The 20,753-nt window shown below is 59.0% G+C and overlaps 3 protein-coding genes across 8 annotated transcripts in view; 2 read left to right on the top strand and 1 right to left on the bottom strand.

Moving 5' to 3' along the window:
- Positions 1-2,068: 2,068 nt before the first annotated feature.
- LOC121336908 (POU domain, class 5, transcription factor 3-like) lies at positions 2,069-6,344 on the top strand. The gene is given in 6 exon segments (XM_041406535.1): positions 2,069-2,237; positions 2,240-2,418; positions 4,004-4,115; positions 4,526-4,656; positions 5,171-5,335; positions 6,093-6,344. Coding segments are annotated over 6 exon segments (1,008 nt in total).
- Positions 6,345-8,994: 2,650 nt separating this feature from the next.
- FUT7 (fucosyltransferase 7) lies at positions 8,995-12,308 on the bottom strand. Its single transcript, XM_041406532.1, has 2 exons — positions 12,263-12,308; positions 8,995-10,775 (listed from the first exon to the last, which is right to left on the bottom strand). The coding sequence occupies exon 2, from the start codon at positions 10,729-10,731 to the stop codon at positions 9,688-9,690; it is 1,044 nt and encodes a 347-aa protein (XP_041262466.1). The 5' UTR covers positions 10,732-10,775; positions 12,263-12,308; the 3' UTR covers positions 8,995-9,687.
- A 3,189-nt stretch (positions 12,309-15,497) lies between these two features.
- Positions 15,498-20,753, top strand: part of ABCA2 (ATP binding cassette subfamily A member 2) — a 34,237-nt gene continuing 28,981 nt past the window's right edge. For all 6 annotated transcript variants that reach the window (XM_041406495.1, XM_041406492.1, XM_041406494.1 and 3 more), the window contains exon 1: positions 15,498-15,734. In XM_041406495.1, the coding sequence (XP_041262429.1) occupies positions 15,669-15,734 (66 nt within the window). In that variant the 5' untranslated portion in view covers positions 15,498-15,668. The remainder of the gene's footprint in view (positions 15,735-20,753) is intronic.

The following is a 20,753-nucleotide window of genomic DNA, read 5'->3' as shown; positions in this document are numbered from 1 at the left end:
GAGGAGGGGGTCCAGCCCGGGAACAATAAATCAAAGGGAAAGGGAGTTGCTGCCTAGCCAAGGAGCTTCTGAAACCCTGGGCCGCAGCAGGAGCCCGGGAGGAGCAGGGCTGATGGCTGCCATCGGGGTCCCGCAGAGAGATTTCCTCTGCCCGCTGGCAGCGGGGCAGGCAGCAGCACAGCAGGCAGTGGGCAGGTCTGCCCGCACGGCACTGGCTCCAGCATCCTCAGCAGCACGGTCCAGGGAGTCCCTTGGCAGATTGCATCCAGCCCCTGCTGGGGAAGGTGCTTCACCACTCTGGGCATGGGACCCCTGAGGTCCAGAAGCCACAGGGCTCACTCAGGGCTGCCCACGGCCCCACTGACAGGGTTTTTGAATCCTTAGTTCGTTTTCCTGGGGCTGCCCTCCCTTCTGGAGCAGCCTGGCACAGCCAGGATGAGCAGCCTGGTACATGTCCTGACGGGCGTCAGGAACAGACATTAATTCCAGCTCATCCACTGGGCCATTTTTTTTCCTAAGAGGAATATCATCAGGAGGCTCAGCTGTTCCACTTCCCTGACATGCAGCAGTGCCATGTGCTGGGCCAGGGGCTGCTGCTGGCATTGTGGATACCAGTCCCTAGATGCCAGTCCCTGGATGCCAGCTGTGGGTATGAGTCTCTGTCTGCCAGCCCTTGGGTGCCTGTCCCAGGGCATCACTCCCTGGGTGCCAGTTCCTGGGTTCCAGCCATCTCAGCAGCCAAAGCAAGTGCTTCATAAACATCACCAAGCACCTTCCCCTGCCCACAGCCCCATTCCCATCAAGCCGCGGGGGAGGCTGCTCTAGCCTATCTCCTCACCATATCTCCAGTGCGAGACGGCAGCAGCTCCTGGTAATCCGGGTTAATAAACAGGCAGCAGTGTCAGCAGCAGGATCACTCCCTGCCTTGCTCTGGCTGGGATCACCGGGTGCTGGCAGAAAGAGCACTCCTCGCCCTGCTCCAGCTGAGGCCAGGGGGTGCCCATGCTGTTGGTACCTGCCCATATGCAGGAACTGGCATTGGGCAGAGGCTGATGGCATGGCAGTGTCAGGATCTGGAAGGTTCCCGGTGCTGAGCCAGGAGGGAAGGAAAGGGGAAATGACTGGAGCCGAGCCAGCCCTGGTAGAACCATTGTGAAGGGCAGTGTGAAGGGAATGTCTTTAAGACAGAGAAAATATAGAGTGTGCTTCATTGTGGAGACATGATAGCTGGGGCTGCAATTCCTTCCCCGGCAGTGCACTCCGAGCTCTGAGGCCACAGGGACACACACGCTCCAACAAGCCACAACCCTCCTCTGCAGAGTGAGAAAGAGGAGAGGAATGGTGAGACTGTAAGGGGCCTGGGGAGCCTCATCTCTGTCCATGCTCCCCAAGGAGCTACGGCCCAATCAAGAAGACCAGGCATTAAGAGGGGCAAGAGGTGATGGTCAAGCTCTGGACCACCTCTGCTGCTGCACAATGACACCGGCATCGCGGGGCTTGTCTGTACTGGGGACAAGTGGCTGCCACAAATGGATAGGCTGCCCTCACACTAGCCCCGGGCTCCGGTTCATGCCACCGATAGCTCCTCAAAGCCACCCCGTTCCTTGCCTAGACTCCGCAGCGCTGGGGGTTCCCAGCTGGGAAGACCCCATGGCTGCTTCTGTCCTAACACTGGCGCAGTGCCCCCCGAACTGCGTGGGGCCGGAGGGGTGCGAGGGACGCGGGTGTCCTCGAGTCTCCCGCGACTGGACGGGTGTGAGACCCCGCAGCAAGATCGGTGTCTTCTCCCTCCCCGCCCCATCGGGGCCGCCCCGTCCACCTCCCCGCCGGCGCTGGGCGCGGGCCGGAGCAGCCCCCTCCCAACAGCACCTTCTCACCGTGCCCCCCGCCCCCCTGGGGGATCAAGTTCACGCCCGACCCACCGATGCGGGGCCCAATGGGGCCGGGGCCTATCTCCATCCGGTCCGGCCCGGCCCCGCCGCTCTCAGAGGCCCCAGCGGCGCCCCAGCAGGGAGGCAGCGGCCGGCAGCCCCCGCATGGAGCCCTAGGGCAGCGGGCGGCGGGCAGCATGTTCAGCCCGGACGGGGGGCTGCCGGCCGCCCCCTTCGGCCTTCTGACGGACGCCGGACCTCCCTTCCCTCGCGGCACCTTCGACGGGGCGCCCGCTCAGCCGCTCTTCTTCCCCTTCGCCGCCACCGCCGAGCCCGAGCCCGCCCGCGACCCGCCGCCGGCCCGCGCCTGCCCGCCGCCCTGCCCGGGCCGCCCTTCCCTGGCCCGGCTGCCCCTGCCTTCCCTGGCCCCCAGCTCTGCCCCGCCGCGCTGCAGCCGGGCTCCGGCGGCCCGTCGGGGCTGGGCAGCAGCGGCAGCTCCAGCGGCGCCGCCAGCGAAGGCGGACACTCCAGCGACAGTGGAGAGGAGGTGAGACCCGACGGGACGGGGACGGGGCGGGCTGCCCTGTCCCACTCTTGCCGTCTGCACACGGTGTGCCCCTGGGGCTTTCCTTCCCGTCTGGAGCCGCGGTTCACCGCCCCGTCGGCAGGAGCTGCCCTGCTGCTCTCGTGTACCGCCGAGAGCCGCCGGTGCCACCTGTCGGGGCCCACCGTCGGGTGCCCCCGGGAGAAGCCCTGACCCAGCGCTGGGACTCGTCCCGCACGTGTCAGTCTCTCCGCAGGGGTAGAGCTTTGAGGAGGCTGCTTTGGGGTAAGATAGGGAGTTTTGGGAACTCGGGAGAGCAGCTTCCCGTACGCGATGTGGCGTGGCCGTCCCGGGTAGCGATGTCAAAGGTCGGCTCCGGCGTGGTACTCGGGGCAGCGCAGCGCGGTCACCGAGGGCTCCTGGCCACCCGCTCAGCCCCCTTCGGTCGGCTGCATCCGCTCCCGCAGCTCCACGGGCACTGAAGTTTGTTGGGGCAGAGATAGCCCGGAGATGAGAGCGGGAGGAAGACGGGGGCAGCAGGGCTGGTTCCCGGCACGACTAAATTTGTGGTTTGGGCTAGTTTTTAATATTTTTCAATGTTGACGTATCACGATCCAGCCCCGGGGAGAGCAGCGGCGGCCGATGCCGGGGGCTGGTCCCTGACGGGGTTGGGGAGGATTCGCACTGCCGCCAGCGGGTCGGAGCTGCGGGAGGTCGCTACCTGTGTGTCCTCGGGCCGCAACCGGCCGCTCTGGGTGGGAAGTGGTCATGAATGGCATTTTCTAGTTGCGGGACGGTGATCTGGGATGGCATCCCTCCTCCATGGGAGGGATGCTCTGAGTTTACCGGTGCCGATTATACGCCAGAAACTAATAGCCGTGGCTCGGTGACAGGAAAAACTCTTGAAAAACCCGAAACCCCGCTGAAAACGTGTAAATTGTTTAAATGGCTTCAAAATGACCCCGTAGAGGCTGAAGGCTGTGCGGCAGGAAGGTGGGAAGCGCCTGGGTAGCCGCTTGCCAAAACAGAAGAGCCGGCTGGTAGCAAAGAGGTGCTTAAACTGCACGCGGCTCAGGGGCGCTTTTGTCCCTCTCTTCGCCGGAGTCTTTTCCCTGCTCCGGCCGCAGGCGGGAGAGAGGCTGGTGAGAGGCTGCCTCAGCCCGAGAGCCGTGGGGAAGCGGCCCACGCCGCGGGAGAACCGAACGTCCCCGTGCGCACGTGTCGTGGGATGAGTGAGAATGGGGCGAAACTGGGACTTGGCCAAGGTGATCATTGGTGCTGCCTCTGGCCAGGCCAACAGGGCGCGAGACAGAGGACAAAGAGAACATTTCCAAGGCGTGTTGAGGCAGAGCAGGAGCTCTCGGTGCCCTTGTGCTACCCTTGGCACCGCCATGCCAGATTGGATCTAGCTGAGCAGCGTGCGTGGTCGGGGTGGGTCCTGTGTGACCCACCCAGTCCTGTCCCTGGTCGGTGTCAGTGCTCGAGGGCTCAGCCGAGCCTTCTTCTACCGCTGTCCTTCGGGGACTCCAACAGACCCTGGACCCGGGGCGCGAGTTTTCCCTTCTCAGTGTCTTTCTGCCCTCGCCAGGATGCGCCAACCTCAGGAGAGCTGGAGCAGTTCGCCAAGGACCTCAAGCACAAGCGCATCATGCTGGGCTTCACCCAGGCTGACGTGGGGCTGGCGCTGGGCACCCTCTACGGTGAGGGGTCGGGGGGCGGGGGTGCGGGGGAGGGGAAAGGCCCTTGCGGTACCCCACAGCCGGTGGGAAGGGAGAGGCCCGCGAGGGATTTGAAATCACTTGGGATAATGGTTTCTGCTCCTTAACGAGCTGCGAAGGAGGCATCAATCCCCAGTCCAGGGCCGGGGCTCCTGGAGGGGTATCTCCAGATCTGCGGTGAGATAGAAGCTTCGAGCTCACAGGGAACTGGTTTAAAATAGCTACAGTTGCTTATTGAGCGTATTTCTGGGGTTTAAATCCCTGTTGAAGGAACAGGGAGAATGCCTTTCCTGGTGACAGGAGCAGGGCAAGCTTGGGGGTGGTGATCCTGGGGAGCTGCTGGCGAGGGAAGCTGTGTGGTGTGTAATGCCCTGCCTGCCTTGGCCGTGCAGGGAAGATGTTCAGCCAGACAACCATCTGCCGCTTCGAAGCGCTCCAGCTCAGCTTCAAGAACATGTGCAAGCTAAAGCCGCTGCTGCAGCGCTGGCTCAATGAGGCGGAGAACACGGACAACATGCAAGAGGTGCAGGGCTGAGGGGGCTGGGAGCCGGGTACCTGCAAGCCCTGAGCCACAGATTCTCCTGCCTCTCCCACGTGCTTTCAGGGAGAGAAGAGGGGAACAGAAGGCATCTTGTGCCACAGCACCATCTTGCTGCATGGCTTGAGCTTGGCTTGAGGGCAAACCACTGGGTATCGCTTTCTGTCAGGCTGGGGGAGGAAGCCCAATCCCCCTGCAGAAACGTTGTGATTGTGACAAGCTCCCATTTTGAGTAACCAGGTCCTGCTGGAATCTCAGACTGATTATGCAGCTTACCGCTCCCTGGGGAACCTGGGGGGGATGTAGAAAGATATGTCCAACTTCACTGCTGGCAGTGCTGGGACACTGGGAATGGCCCCAGTCACAGTAGAATGATGCTCAGTGGAGAGTCACAGGGACACAATCTGTGCCTCAAGCTCTGCAGCCAGCTGCACGTGTTCCAAGCCTGGTGGAGACTCTTCCACCTGGTAGCAAAACTTGTTCCTTCTCTCATTCTCAGATGTGCAATGCAGAGCAAGTACTAGCCCAAGCCCGGAAGAGAAAACGCAGGACCAGTATTGAGACCAACGTGAAAGGGACACTGGAGAGCTTCTTCCGCAAGTGTGTGAAGCCCAGTCCCCAGGAGATCTCCCAGATCGCTGAGGACCTCAACCTGGATAAAGATGTATGTTGGGAGGGTGGGGAGGATGGATGCCCTAACGATGCCAGCTCCTGAGCACCTGACAGTTTGATACTTTAGCTCAGAGCAAAAATGAAATACACATGAAGAGATGTAAACAACTGCCCTTTAGCTGTGCCAGACAATTAGGATATGTATGGCTTACCAATATGAAAAAGAAAAACCCGCTTGGTTCCAGAGAAGACTTTTGTTCACAGATTAAATATTTAAAACTGCAGAGACAAAAACAGTTCCCAGACCCAACTACAGGCATCCGTGTTTGTGTATATGTACATAAATATGTGAAAGTAATCTGATAAAAGTAATTCTTTGATACTAATTCATCTCTGAAGAAGCTGATTTTTGATCCCAAGAACCCACATGGATAGTTACAATGTTTTTCTTCTAAAGTGGAAATGCACCAGAAGAGACAAACCACGACCCACTAACAATGCCAAGTTTGCGTACTGGCTTAATCCTGCTATGCTGCCAGTCTTTAGGGAGGGAGGAGCCTTTCTTTTGATTTGTTACCTTCTTTCCTATTTAACATTTGCCATTTTTGTCATCTCTCAGCTCTGGAAGCAGTGGGAAAGTGCTCATGGCTGAAGTTTGAGCTGAGCCTAGCAAGGAGTTGTGACAGGGAGGGGGCTGCACTGGCAGTTTGGGGTGCTGTGGAGATCTGCCACCAGCAGAAGGGTCTCCTTGTCACCCACATGGTGTGCCTGGGTCACCCCCTTACCCTTCTCTGTCTCCCTTCCCACAGGTGGTCCGGGTCTGGTTCTGCAACCGGCGTCAGAAAGGCAAACGGCTGCTGCTGCCCTACGGCAACGAGGCAGAGGGGATGATGTATGACATGAACCAGCCCCTGGTGCCCTCCACTCTGCCCATCCCAGTGACGTCCCAGGGCTACAGCCTGGCACCCTCCCCTCCTGTCTACATGCCGACCTTCCACAAAGCTGAGATGTTCCCACAAGCGCTGCAGCCTGGGCTCTCCATGAGTAACAGCGGCCACTGAACCAGGGGCTGTGGGCTCACTGCAGGTGGGCTGGTGCTCTGAGGCAGCCCCCCTTGCCTTTGGCTCACACAGGCATAGCCCTGCTTCTGCTTGCTGGGCTGATGTGTGCGGCTTTTGGGGTGCGAGGCGCTGAGAGCCTGACCCAGGGATGGTGCCTGCTCTCTGCAGATGCTCCCAGCCCTTCCCTGTTATGTGAGCTTACTGGTCCCATCAGCATTGGGCCCCCTCTGGCCTCTCCTGGGGCCAGCTCCTCCTGCCCCACTGCACCCTCTGAAGCCACATGTGCCCAGGGCTCTTGAGCCCGTGCCTGGCCGCAGCCGAGCCGCTCTCCTGCGAGACGCAGAAGAAAGTATTTTTTAGATTTTGGGAAGGGTGGGGGGAGGTGGTGGTTTTGGTTTTTTTGGTTTTTTTTGGTTTTTTTTGGTTTTTTTTTTTGGTTTTTTTTTTGGTTTTTTTTGGTTTTTTTTTTTTAAGTTTTTGGTTGTAGTTTTTAAAAAGCAAAAAATTTTGTAGTGATCTAGTTTCCCAGGTGTCTCCTTCCTTCCTGTCATGTAGAGAAGGGCTGGGGTGCCATGCCCAGGGCCAATGGCTCTGGTGGCTCTGCTCACCCTCCTGGGTGGTCAGGATGAGCCAAGGGCTGGGGCAAGGGGAGAAGGTGAGCTCCCCACCACCCCCTCACCCTGTGGCACAAGAGAGCTTCACTGCTCTGTGGGGCAGCTGCTACTGCTTGTTTGGGATGGGGGTCCTCCCGAGTGCTTTGTGCCCAGCATCACCCCCAGGCCGCCCCTGCTCTCCAGCTGCTGTCCCCCACCCCAGCCCAGCTGCCCAGAGACCACCTTTCCCTGGAGGGCCCAGCCCTGGGAACCTACTCCACCCTGTCCATGCTGCTAGCACCCCTCGCCTTCCAGCCTTCTGTAGTTAATGATGATTTTTTTTTTTTATTTTTTGTTCTTAATCACATTCCCTCTGGCAGTGAAATAAACCTCAGAGTTCTTTGAGGTAAGCATGAGTTAACCCTGTCCTTGCCTTCCTCGCATCCCTGCTCCTGCAGCCCAGCAGGTGAGGGTTGGCTGCATGTAGGGGCACAGCAGAGCTGGAGCAAGGCACCCTAAGAAGGTGAACATGTCCCCATCACCACATCATGCCAGCAACATTTCTCTCTTGGCTGCCTGCAGCTTGGCCTCCCTCCACAACTGGTGGCAGCTTTGCCCTGGAGTGGTATCAGCTTGTCAGAGCTGTTGCCCCTCAAAGCGTAGGGGGTCATCTTCCACCCAGTCCAAGCTGCTGGTTTGCTGTAACGGCTTCTGGGAAGGTTGGAAGCAGTGTGAGCTTACTTGTAGGCTGCTCCAGCAGCTGCCAGGGACAGAGAAGAACTAAGAATGAGGTAGCAGGGTGGGCAGTGGTCTGGAAAGCTGGGGCTGTCCTCATTGTACTATGGTGCTGACAGGGGAGGGATGAATGTTCCCATATATTTGGTCTAGCTGAGGCAGTCTCTGGTGGCGTGATAACAACCCAGCCATGCAGGTCTACTGAGCACTGCGAGCTGAGCTGATTGGAGCGGGGATGTCTGGGGGATGATCCTTCACTTTTTCCCACCACACTCTCAGTTGGCTTGCCCTCAGTCCATTCTCCCGAGGCCCCTTCCCCAACCAAGCCTGTAGGGAAATTTTTGGAAAGCCCTGTTTTTTCAGCTTGTGGGTGATAGCTGGAGCTTTGCTCTCTAGGGCTCCCTGGAATAGGGGCAATGAAGGCAGCTGCTCACAGGGCACCTTGGGACCCTGCAAAGGGCTGGGCTGGGCTAGATTCCAGCCTTATGGGGCAGGGCCCCTCTGCATCCCTGCTTATCCCCAGAGCCTCCTACTTGCCTGCCCACAGGGTAGAGGCACAGCTATGCATGGCATCCATTGGAAACTGCCCCCTGTTGCTGCTGCCCAGTGCTGCCTGGCGCTTGAGGGGTGCAGAAAGCTGGCAGGGTTAGGAGCAGAAATATGAGGCAGATGTCATCTCCCAAAGGTTTGCTTCTCTCCACATTTCCACTCTGGTTTTCTGCATGCAGCCGTACAAGAGCTGCAGCCCACCATGGGACCCCCGCATCCTGCTACCTTGGCACCCCCTGCCCATGAGTACCCAGCATCTGTCTGTGGGCACCCACAGCCCCTCCTGTTCCGCTTCTGGTTGACCCAGAAAACAGCGGAAATCGGAAACCACAGAAGTCAGAAGAGCAGTGTGCCCATCCAGCTGCCACCTCACCCGGGCTGTGCCAGGGAAGGGATGTCCCCTCTGCTGACTCTCAGTCCTGGGCACCCAGCTGCTTGCAGGGTGTAGAGATGGGGTTTGGTGACTTCAGGGCTACAGGAAGAAAACTGGAAAGGAAGCTTGTGACAAAAAGAATTATTTATATCAAGGGAGTTGATGTCACTGTCACTGAGTAGAGGGGCAAAGAGCAAGGCACAGATGGAGCAGTCATGTCTTACCCCTTGTCCTGTCACTCAGCCCTGACAGCACCACTGATCCCAGATGGGTACTTCCTCCTGGGATGCCCATGGTGCAGGGTGCCCTCCTGCCCTCTGTGCTGGGTATGGAGGGTGCCCATGGTGCAGGATTTCCCCAGTGCAATGTGCGCATAAGCAAGTTGCCCATGGGACTGGCTTTGCTTCTGGGTTATGCAAGCCTCCAGAGGCTGTCCGCTCACTGGCTTCCTGTCACAGGAGGGAGGGAGTGACAAACTACAGTGTCCCTCTGCCTGCCTGGCAGCACTGAGATTGCTCTGAGAGCATCCGCTGCCCTGTGGCTTCTCACTGGCACAGTGGCACCCACGGCTCAGGGGTGGGGGACAGGAAATGGGTGTTGCCAGGAAGAGAGGGAGCAGATGCTGTCCTTCCTCCCTGGCCATGGGGTAAATTGACCCCCCTGGGCTGATTCCCACTCCTCCAGCCCAGCCACAAATGTCACCACAGGACCTCTGCAGCCAGGACTTTGGCACTCAGCAGGTGTTGGGGGGAAATTGAGGATCACAGGGGAAGGCTGGGGAGCCCCGAGCCACCCACCACCCCCTTGCTCTGCCCACACTACATGCACAGCCTCAGATACACTGTGGCATTTATTTCCAAAGCACCTTCTGGTCCTGCCAGCACCCTGGCAATGTGTTCGGTGTTAGGTTGGGGTGATAAGTCCTGTTTCATAAGAAATGAAGTCATAGGGAGTTGCTTGAAGTCACAGTGTGACAACAGCTGGGTTAGGAGAAGAGTGGGGGCTCCTGTCCTTGCTTCACATCCTGTGTGCAGGTGGGTGCCTCGTTCACCTCCCACGCTGCCTGCATTCATCCCGAGGGTCCCAGCACACACTAGGAGTTGAACCAGCTCTGCAGGTCAGGATAGAGGCGGCCATGGGGCAGGCGGGGGTAGGCTGTGCAGATGGCACAGATCCGCTCCCTCCAGTCGGTGTAGAGTTTCACACTAAACTTCCTCTGCCAGGCAAAGAACTGCCGGTAGCGGCTGGAGTTCATGGTCTTCAGGAAGGTGGCCAGCTCCTCCAGGGAACCAAAGTCGTTGACATGGATGAAGGAGTCTGCAGGAACAAACTGCTCATAGTTGGCCCTGGGGGGCCCCAGCACCACAGGCACGCTGCCAGCCAGCAGTGAGTTCCTCCAGAGTTTCTCTGTGATGTAGTCCCGGTGGATGGAGTTCTCAAAAGCCAGGTAGAACTTGGACTTGGATATTGTTGGCAAGAGACAGTCCTTGCAGAGGGGCTTGTTGTTTGCTTTCCCATATATATTCACATGGAGATACCTGGAGAGGTTTTTGTAGACTTCAGCTCTTTTCTGAGTCCTGTGGTAGTTGCTGATAACCCAGGACACCAAGTTGGTCTTTGCAGGGATGTTCACAGTGGCTGACTGGTTGGGCACAAGCTTGCCATAGGGGATGAAGATGTCCGAATCCTGTCTGTAGGTCATCACCCAGTTGAAGGTCTTGTTCCATGTCTCTAGAGCTCTAGTGTTGGAGGGGGACTCCAGGGAGACCCACACCCAGTTCTGCCCTGGCAGCCTCTCCTTGGGTAGTTTGTCCCGGCCAGGCTGGAGCCTGGAATGGGGGAACACCACCACATCGGCCTGGTGCAGGAGCTGCCGCTCTGTGGTGAGTTGGCAGCCTGTGATTCTGTACAGCTCATGGCACACATCTCTGCTAACATTGGGGACCTGCTTGGAGGGCCATTCCCACACCAGGATCACTAATGGCTCCCTGTGTTTAGAGTCCTCTCCAGAGCCCTTGGACGGGTTGAGGAAGAACCTCAGGTTCCAGAGGGTGGTTACAAACACCCCAGCAGTGACCAAGGCTTTCACACCAGGCCGTCCCCATGGTGACCATCGCAGCGGCAATGCCCAGGGCATGCTGGTGGGTTGGCTGTCACCTCATCGGGTGACAGAGCTGACACCTGTGAGAGAGAAGAGGCCACCAAGGGCCATCAGCTTGGCTTAGCAGGGATGAGGGGTGATGGGGAGGCACTGTGGCCAGAGGGGCCAGAGAAAGGGCTTCTTCATGAAACCTGGACCTCAGCATCACCCCAGGACCCTCTGCTTCCCTGTACCACAGAGTTCCCCATGCATGTGGTGTCGCCCCAGGGTGGCCTTTGTTCATGCCCCTGTAGTCCCTTGTGACCTTTTGGGGGAGCACAAATGCTGCTGGGAAGTTCAGAGTTGATGGGAAGTAGCCACCTGTGCCCCTTCACCCCACCTGGCTGGCCCCACTAAAAGCAATCCTTGCTTGCTCTGTGCCTCAGTTTCCCCACCTGACACACAACTACAATCTCAGTCCTTGCTTTGCCCAAATTAGGTCAAACCTGATATGCAGCCAGCCTTGCCACTGCTGTGCACCAAAGGACAAGAGGGAATGTCCCAGTCCCACCTGAATAGCCCCACGGTGGCACCTTAGCTGTGAAATGGGGTGACTGACTCTGAAGTCCAAAACTCTGATGAGGGCCAAGTTTGGCAGTGTCCTGCCCAAGAAGAGCCCACTCACCAGCATTCTCCTGTGACAATGGCAAGAAAATTCCCAGGCTTGAGGTGTCCTCCCCAGTCCCTAAGGGCATCATGAGCCCCACCAGGCTGGGGCCCAAATATTAACATTTTGTATTTGGATGTCACAGATGTCCAGTGCCCCGCTGTGTGGGCACAGAGGGGAGGGAGGACAGGGAGAGCAAGGAGGACAGTGCAGCACTTGGGGCTGCCACTGGTGGGGCTCAGCTTGCAGGCACATGGGCCCCCCAACCATGGGAAGCTCACTCTGCCAGTGTGCCCATCTGCCTGCATCAGGCTTCTGTGGTTAACCAGCAGCACTGCTGGGAGCAGAGCAGTGGTGGAGGCGGACAGGGAGAAGGTTGGCTGCACTGGGGACCAGCCACCAGCCTCAGCTCCCTCTGGAGAGCTGGTCCCACGGCAGGGCTCAGAGCATTCAGCACCACAGGTAGTTTCTCCTTTTGTGGAAACCTCTGGAAACATGTGGGCTGCCTGAGCCCTGCTGCCAGCTGGGGCTGAGCCAGTGCCTCCAGTACTGGGGTCTCCTGGAAAGCAGTGCCCTACTTTCCCACCCACCGCAGCACTGCAGCTTGGCTGCAAAAAATCCCTTCCCCACCTTGGCCCACTCCATCTGTCCTGCTAAAATGCATGAGATAACTTTAAGCTCCAGACAAATCTGGCATGGGAAGCAGAAAGGGCTGGGAAAGCTTTGCTGGTTCCCTGCACTGCACATCAGTGCTGCAGGTCTCTGTCCCCAGCAGCAGGAATGTTGCTTCTGTTTTGGGGATGTTGCCCCCATTTTGGGGATGCTCTGAAAGGAAAACCCCTGCTCTAGCAGTGGCAGGGGCCACGCCATTTCTCAGCCCCCTCTCCCCTTGGTGGTCAGTAATGTTGGATTCAGACTTACTGTGATGGAGGTGTGCAAGGTGCCAGATTCGTCTGCGTGGGTCCTGCTGGGCTGGGCTGGGGCACTCAAGGGCTTCCTCTTTTTTCAGTTTTGCCTTGTCCCAGCCCCACAGCAGGTCCTTCCTGCCCCACGTGTCAGCTGGCACACCCCGCTCCCAGCACTTCCCCTGCACTGTGCTGGGGGTGGGTACCCTGTGACTGGGTGGGTGCCCCATGCTTGGGTGGGTACCTTCTGGCCAAATGGGCACCCCATAGTGGGTTAATGGCCCAGAACAAGGTGGGTGCCCCATGGCTAGGTAGGTGCCCTCAGCCTTGACAAGGTGCCAGCCATCTGCCACTGACAGCTTGGTTGCAAACAGGATATCAACTCCCACTGACTCATCCTGAAACCATCAACGAACAGCCCCAAAATGCCACCGAGCTCTGGGCACTGTCCTGTCTGGGAAGCAGGCACATGTGAGCCTCAGCAGTGTGACATGGAGAGCTGCCTTCTCTGCCCCTGCCCCAGTTCTGCCCTGCTCCCTGTCTGGCTCAGTTTTGTCCTTTGCTGGCATTGCTGTTCAGAACCCAAGTCTCCATGAAAGCCCTGGCAGTTAAAATTATATGGGGAAACTGAGGCAGAGGCAAGGAGAGGAGCATCAAGGTGTGCAGCACTGTCCCTGAAGCTGGCAAGGGTGTGCCATGCACCTTGGCACATATGGAGCTGAGAACAGGGCTCCAAACTGCTCCTTGGGGGTTCTCAGGCTGCTCCAGTACCTCTGGAATCTGCACCCTCATTCCTGCTGGCTGCCAGCCTCTTGGGATCCCTGTTGGGCACAATGCCATGCCACCATGCCACAGTATAGCAGGGCTCTGTGGTTTCAGTGACACCCCAGGAGCCCTCAAAGGCCAACTTGCAGCCCCAAGGGAGGGTGTTCCTTCTTCTGCAGTCATGTCCATTTCCTGTCATCTTTTCTCACTCCTTTTCTGCATTTCTTCCTTTGCATGATTGAGAGCCCAGATACTACAGTCTGTTCCCAGGGCACCATTCTGAGCCTTGCCTGCCCTAGCCTTGCTGTCTGTGGGCAGTAGTCCCTGCCTGGCTGGAGCATTCAGCATCATCCTGCTGCTGCCCCATAGCTTGAGAACCTGGGGCCACATGGGCTGGGGCCGTTCTCCTCCATGGAGGACAGCACTGGAGACAGCATTTCCATAGGGTATTCAGGATGGCTGGTAGAGCAGCAGGGAGCTTTTCCTTGGTACATAATAGCTGTCATGTGCGGGTGCTGTCCCAGGACACCCTGTGTGCAGGGACAATGCCCTGGGAGGACTTGCAGCCAGTAGATCCAAAGGCCCTGACCCTGTGGCCCAAGGGACATGGCTCTGAGCCAGGCAGGGAGCCAGGGCCAGTGCTGCCTGGGTGGGTTGGGCAGAGATCAAGGCCAGGGGCCAGGCCATGAGACCATCAGGAATGCTGGACAGCACCAGCGCAGAGCAGAGAGATACATGTGGGTGAGTACTGCCATCTGCAGATGACTTCATACAGACAGGAGCTTGGCCACCCGCAAGGAAGTCCCCTGAGAGGTGCTCAGGGCTCCATGTTCCCAAGTCTTCAGGACCCTTTGTCCACGGAGGAGATGGGCCACAAGGTCTTTGGAGCTTCTAGACCAGGGAGGGGTTGGGCCTTGGGCTTCAGGCACTGGGTCCTTGGAGGATTTTTGCCACGGTGTCTCCAGGACCACCATGCCTCATGGTACACTGCTGGGTCGGTCTGTCCCTTGCTGGCTTCTCGGGGTTTCCGTGCCAAACAGAAGAGCAGCTGTGAAGCTCCCCAAGACCCACCCAGGGACAGCAGGAGGGAAGGTGTGGGAGACCCAGGTCAGGGCTTTGACCCACCCATGGGTCCCCCCACAGTGCCCCTCCAAGTTGAGACCCACTCTGCTGCAGGACAGGGGCTTGGAGATGCTCCTTGTGTGGGCTGTGGGCAAACCATGCACAATTTTTTGTGAGGAGTCTAGGGTGACTGCATCCCTCCTTCCCCAGGGACCCAGTAAAAGCCCAGCTCCCCTCAATTCTGGGCATCTCTGCTGCCCATAGCCCTGCCCGTGCACCCAGCAACCCTCGCAAACCAGTCACCCTCACCAGAGCATGGAGCTGGGCACTCAGAGCCTCTCCACCACCACATCACCAGGCATCCTTTGTCCTCTTGGACCTCAGCAGTGTTTTGCCCAGAAGTTTGGGGAATAATGCTGCTTTGTGTTGGACAAGGGCAGCTTTTGTTAGCCCTGGGCAGCTGCCAAAGGGCCTGCACTAAGCACAGGCACCCTTGGCAGCACCACTGGGGCTGGGGCAGCCAGAGAGGGATTCACCACTCGTGGCTACACTTGGCCCATGAAGAACATGGAGAATGAGATGGTTACAGAGAGCTGGAGGAAAGGAGAGGGAAGGGAGAGAGAAGGCCGAGTGAGAGCAGGAAGAGGGAGGGACAGGTGGGAAATGGAGAGAACCAGAGGGACGGGAAAAGGGAGGGAAAGAAGGATGGGGGAATGGATGGGGCAAGGCCAGATGGAAAGAAGAAAAGATGGCAGGAAGGAGGAAAATAAAGAGGAAAGGATGGAAGGAAGGATGGAAGGAAGGATAGATGGGAGGACGTAAGGAAATATGGATAAGAGGAAGGATGGATGAATGGCAGGAAAAAGGTGGAAGGATGGATGGATGGATGGATGGATGGACAGAAGAAGAGTGAATGGAACTAAGGAGGAGAGCTGGCCTGCTTCAGTCCTTACTCTTGAGGGCATCCAGCCCTGGGTTCAGAGCTGACACGAGACAGATGTGGCAGCAGGTTGGTCCCTCCAAAAACACCCGTGGATGCCCCAGCACATGCCCGTGGGACAGGTCAGGCAGGAGCAGGGTGGGCAGCATCCAAGAGGAGGGACAGCCGTGGCACCCCGGTACACAGGTCCCGCAGCCACGGGCCAGTCCTTCCTGTGCTGGGGGAGCACCAGGGGCAGAAGCGCGGAGGTGATCTGTGTACGGCTGACGGGCGGGAGGGCGGCGGCTCGAGGGGAGCGAGGATTCCCCGGCCCCTGGGCCAGCAGTCCCGCTCTGTACAGTCAGCACCGGGGCCACTGTTGCCGGCATGAACCGGGCCCCGGCCGCGCTGTGCCCGGGCCGCCGTGCGGGCGGAGCGGGGGGGTCCGGCGGTGCCTTTAAGGGGCGGCCGCCGCGGGCCGGGGGTGGTGCTGGTGCTGCGCAGGGTCGGGGCGGGTGTGGCGGAGCCAGGCCTTGGGCCGAGGCTGCTCCGCTTCCTCGCAACCCACGGCAAGCGGTAGACGCCGGCTGGGGAGGGGATGGCGGTGGGCGGCGGGTGACCGCGGAGCTGAGCGCGGCGCGGCGCGGCCCTTCGGCGGGGCCGGCCCGACCACACCATGGGGTTCCTGCACCAGCTCCATCTTCTGCTCTGGAAGAACGTGACACTGAAGCGGCGCAGCCCGGTGAGCGGGGGCGGAGGGGCCCTGCAGCCCCGAGGGGCGAGGCCGGGTCCCCTCGCAAAAGTGGTGACGGAGGGTCCCCCCAGTCCCTCGGCCCGGCCGTGTCCGCCTGCCTCGGGCCGCCCGTGCACGAATCCTCTGGCCCGGCGCGCCCCCGGGCCCCTGTGCGGCACCAGCAGCTGGGGCTCTCCCGCTTCGCTGTCGTGTCCGTGAGGCCGCCCGGTCCCGGGGGCCGCAGGAGGAGGGGGCCTGGATGTCGTTCCCCCCCCCTCCCTCCCCCGGTGGGATCGCTCCCCGAGCCCCGATACCGGCAGGTTCTCAGTCCATATGTGGGTCGGAGCCGCCTATCTTCCGTGGGCTGGAGAAAAGGCAACTTCGTGGGGTTGGGCCGGGGGGCTGGTGTGTGTCCCTCCCGGGCTGGCAGAAGGGGCAAGATGGCATCGACCGTGCTGGGGCCTCGGGGCCGCTGCCACGCTGTCGCAGGCTCCCTGTGTGGGGTCATCCCTCAGCCCCCGTGGGAACCCGCGCTGTGGGCAGCGGGTGGGTGCGCGGCCCGAGGAGCCGGTTATTTTTAGCGGGTGGGGGAGGGGAACGAGCTGCTGCTCGCAAGCTGGCATCGCTTTTCTTTTCCCTTCCCAAATATCCCGCAGGCCCGATCCTGCTCCAGCACCAGACCCCATGTCCCGGTAACCGGAGCAGCAGAGGCCCCTGTGGCAGGAGCAGGGATGAGCCTGGCGCTGCAGGCAGGTTTCCCTGCACTGACGGCACCGGTGCCCCCAAAATGGATGAGGGGGATGATGCTGTTTGGCTGAGTCATATCCCCTCTTTACCCTGAGCAGAGTTGCATGGCCATGGCAGGGGCTGTGCTAGACCCTTGCCTGTAAGGATGAGCAGCCTGGCACATCTGGGCCCTGGCAAACACCGGCTGACCTGGTCTTGGCTTCCATGGCCATTGGGTTACATAGTGGGGGTGCACACAGCTTTTGGGGACCCATTTCTCCGTGACCCTCCCTACCAGCCCTGTCGGCAACGTGGGGGTGCAGCGCAGAAGCTGTGACCAGAGGAGGAGGATGAGGAGCCCAGGCCCCATCACCTCCATGTGTATGGACTGTTGCTGGAGTGCCACTGCTTCAGGCAGGGTGGCAGGGCATGGAGCAGGCCCTCCTTGCCCACCCAGTGATGCCATGAGTGCAGGGGACCAGCTGTGAGCCAGGACAAGAGGTGGTCCCAGTGCCAGGGGTGCTTATGGATGGATTTGATGCAGTCCCTAGGACAGCTGTGCCCTGAGGATGCACGTGCCTTGTGTATGTCACCGCCTTCCTTGTGCTACTGCCGTGTGTCACTTGGTGTCTGTCCCTGGTGTACGCCCTGGCCATCATCCTGCCCACTCCCTGGGGAGCTCTGCCCTCTCTGAGCACTGCTGGGCTGAGCTGCCAGTGGTGGCTGGCCAGGGCAGAGCCAGGCCCTGTGTGGTGGCTGCGCCTGGCATTCAGCAGTGGGTTCCCCAGTGTGAGTCTGTCCTGGCAATGGCTGCAGATGAATGTTTCACTATGAGAAACCAGATCCCACTGGGGTGATCTTAATGCAGCAGCCAGAGGGTGGGGGACTGGAGCAGCTGCTGGGTGTTCACCCAGGGGTTGCTGGGTTTCTCCCAGCCTCAGAGAGGGAGTGTGGGTACAGCAGCTGCCTTTTGGCACATCCTAGTGCTGCAGGTGCTCCCCTGGGGTCAGTCCTTGCCACCATGTGCTCCCCTCCTGGCAATAGGTGGAGTAGCAAACCCAGTGCTGCAGGGTGAGGTGGGAAGCAGAGACCCCAGGTTTGGCTGAGGGCTCTGGGCTGGGACTTGACAAGTGGCGCAGTTCTGTGTTCTGCCTATGAATGTTGGTGGCCTGGGGGTGTCCCTATTGTCCCTGGCAGCAGGGGCTGTTCAGGAGCAGGATTGCAATAGGGTACAGCCATGGTTTTGGGACAGATTTTGTTCATAGTTTAGACAGATTTTCATATTCACAGGCAGACTTTATATTAATTTATTAATAATTAATATTCATTATTCAGGTGAGGTTTTGGCCAGGCCACTTATGGGTGGATGGTGAGTGCAGGGAGAGCTGCAGCATGGCCAGGCACTGTCGCTGGTCAGTGGCACCTCTGTAAGGCCCTGTTCCCAGCCCATGGTGGCTTTGGACCTTACCTAGTGTGGCTGAGCTGTTCCAGGGACTGCTCTGGGATTTGGTCATGATTTTATTCTTCCCAGAGCATAAATTCAGGCAGGAACCCTGGGATGATGGAGGTCTGAGCAGAATAGCATTGGTGGCTCTTGGTGGAGGGAAGCCCAGGCTGTGGGGTCCTTTGGGGGTGCCCATGGCAGCCCTGTGGATTGCTGGCTGTGCCTTGAGTGTGCTGGGACAGGAATTGTTAAAGGAGGGGCTCTCCCATGACTTTGGTATCTGGTTTAAACCTATGTATGTGGTGACTTGAGAGAGCACCTGCTAATTTTACATCTGGTTGGATGTAAAATTAGCAGGAACTCTCTCAAGTCACCACAGGCACAGTTCAGGGTCTTCACCCTCCTGCCCTGGGGCTCTTTGTATCCATTCATTTGGGATGGGCAGGCAGCCACAGCTGGAGCTCCCAGTGATGGAAGTGTGCTGCCAGTTTGCTTAGTCCTGGGGAAGGGTTGGTGGGTAGGTCAAGGTTCTTTTGGGGGAATGGTGAGGCAGTTCTGTGCTGTTTTGGTGCTGCAGCGCACTGGTGGGGCTCCCTGTGACACGGGCCTGGAATGAGGGAAGGGGTACAGGGAGAGCTGATAGCAGTGTGGCTGTTCTGCTCCATGCAAGACCTGTGCCTTCTGCGTTTTGTCCTGAAGATGGAAAACTCTCCACACAGAAGCTGGCAGATCTGCCCCTTCCCCCTGGCTGATGGCAGAGAGCTGGGGAGAAGCTGATGCTGCCAGAAAATGAAAGGTTGAAATTTGGGATGCTGGGGGGCTGTAACATTGCCTCTGCTGGGGTGCAGTGTCCCTAGGATCCTGTGCCTGTGGCTCCCCTTCCCCCTGGCTGATGGCAGAGAGCTGGGGAGAAGCTGATGCTGCCAGAAAACGAAAGGTTGAAATTTGGGATGCTGAGGGGCTGTAACATTGCCTCTGCTGGGTGTCCCTAGGATCCTGTGCCTGTGGCCCTGCCAGCTCCTGCTGCCAGGGCTGGGAGGATGCTAGCACTGAATCCTGCGGCAGGAATCAGTTGGGTACTGCCCTGGCTGTGGGTGCTCTTTGCCCTGTCGTTGTTTGCAGCAAGTGTGGCGAGGGGAAGCACAGGTTTGGCAGGGGTGTGGTGGCCCAGCAGTGTCTCTGTGAGTCCCTGTTGGCACAGCAGCCGGGGTGCACCTGTTGTGGAACACCTTTGTCCACACTGGCTGCTGGTGTCTGTGCTCAGGTCAGGCATCTTGTGCCAGTGGGAGGGTGGCCATATCCCAGTGCTGGGTAGCCTTTGCATAGGGCATTGACAATGATGTGCCCTCTTGGCCCAGCGCACAGGGGCCTGCTGACACTGCAGGAATGGGAAGAACTGTGGTGGGTGTTCCTGGGTCCTCAGCTCAGAAGAGTTGTTGACAAATCCCAGGAGGAATTTCTTGCTCCTCCAGCTCCCAAAAGCAGGATTCCAGGCTGTTGTGCCAGGGCTGTCAGGGGTAGGGGATGTGTCCATGCTGGAGGCAGGGGGTAGTGGGACAAATGGACATAACCGGAAGTGACCAGAGGCAGAGGTGAAGGCGGCCAGGCCTTGGCAGGATGGGAGTTGGCAGCCCCTGGACCTGGCCTTGTCTGTCCCTGTGGAGCAGGTGACCTTGAGGAAGCCTCTCAGGCCCCACCTGGGTGGTGACCATCAGTTCATGGTCAAATTTCCGCTGGAGCTGGGCATCTTGGCAGGAGGGAACTGAGTGGACTTTTGGGTGACAGCCTTTGAGAGGAAGAGCTGCCTCTGCCTGGCCTGGCTGTCCCCATGAGGATTGTCTCCTGGGCTACTGGGACATGAGTGCTGCCGCATCCTGGGGACACCAGTGGAGTTGTGCAGTTGTTCATGACCTGACACCCATGTCTGTGCTGACCCTGGCTCCAGCACATCTCCCAGCTGTCCCAGTGGTGGCTGGAGGGTGGGCATGGTGGCACCATTGTGCTGGGCCGGGCTGTTTGCTCTGTTTGCATCACTGTCCTGTGATGCTTGTCTGGCCTTTTGACCTGGCTGTGTGGGAGCTGTGTGTCGTAGCAGGCATTGGTGCCTCCTGCTTGGCCTCCTAGCAGCCTCTCACTCCCATCTGACAGTGTGGCAGAGGATGAGCGTTGAATCACTGTCCCAGTGCTCCCAGAAAGACATGTCCCTCTGCTAGGGGCCAGCATCCTGCTGTAGCACTCACCCAGCTCTGTATCCCTGCTGGGGGAATTGGGCAGGACCCCACAACCCCCGCTTCCAGCCAAGAGCAGGGCCAAACGTGGGACAAGTTACCCCACTTCTGTAAGTTGGCATGTGGACACCCAGCACTTGTGCAAATCTGGACAGTGCCTATGACCTTATTCTGCTCACATACAACTAGGCTGAAATGAACATGTGGCAGGGGATGTGGGAGAAGAGAATGCCACCACCCAGGAGCTGTCCCTGGTCCCCACAGCCATTGTCAACTGGTACAAGGGCTCCTGGGACCAGTGTCGCACCCTTGGTCCTGCACCTGTGCCGTTGTCAAGAGAGGAGGGGGGCAGGGGACAGGTGACAGAGCAGGGCAGACTAGCTGGTGCAATCATGGCCAGCTGCTGACAGGGACTGGCCCCTCTCTTCTCCTCCCCTTGGCCCTTTCCTTCCTACTGGGGAGAATTTTCTCCTCATCTACTTGCGTCCTGGCCTTTCCTCCTTGCTTCCTCACGCAATCCCAAAATGTCCCCCTGTGTCTTGCACCTGCAGGTGGGGACCCCACCATCCCCAGACTGTGCTGATGTCCCTGCCTGGTGCCTCTCTGGAAGTCTGAGGCTCCATTGGGCCC

The sequence above is a fragment of the Onychostruthus taczanowskii genome, unplaced genomic scaffold, assembly GCF_017590055.1.
Source record: "Onychostruthus taczanowskii isolate IOZ18803 unplaced genomic scaffold, ASM1759005v1 scaffold25, whole genome shotgun sequence".
In the NCBI taxonomy this organism is placed as follows: domain Eukaryota; kingdom Metazoa; phylum Chordata; class Aves; order Passeriformes; family Passeridae; genus Onychostruthus; species Onychostruthus taczanowskii.
The sequence above is the reverse complement of the archived record's forward strand: the minus strand, read 5'-3'. Positions and strand labels throughout refer to the sequence as shown.

What these genes read in the sequence shown, in the direction of transcription:
- FUT7 (XM_041406532.1), bottom strand. Translation starts at nt 10,731, where the DNA reads ATGCCCTGGGCATTGCCGCTGCGATGGTCACCATGGGGACGGCCTGGT.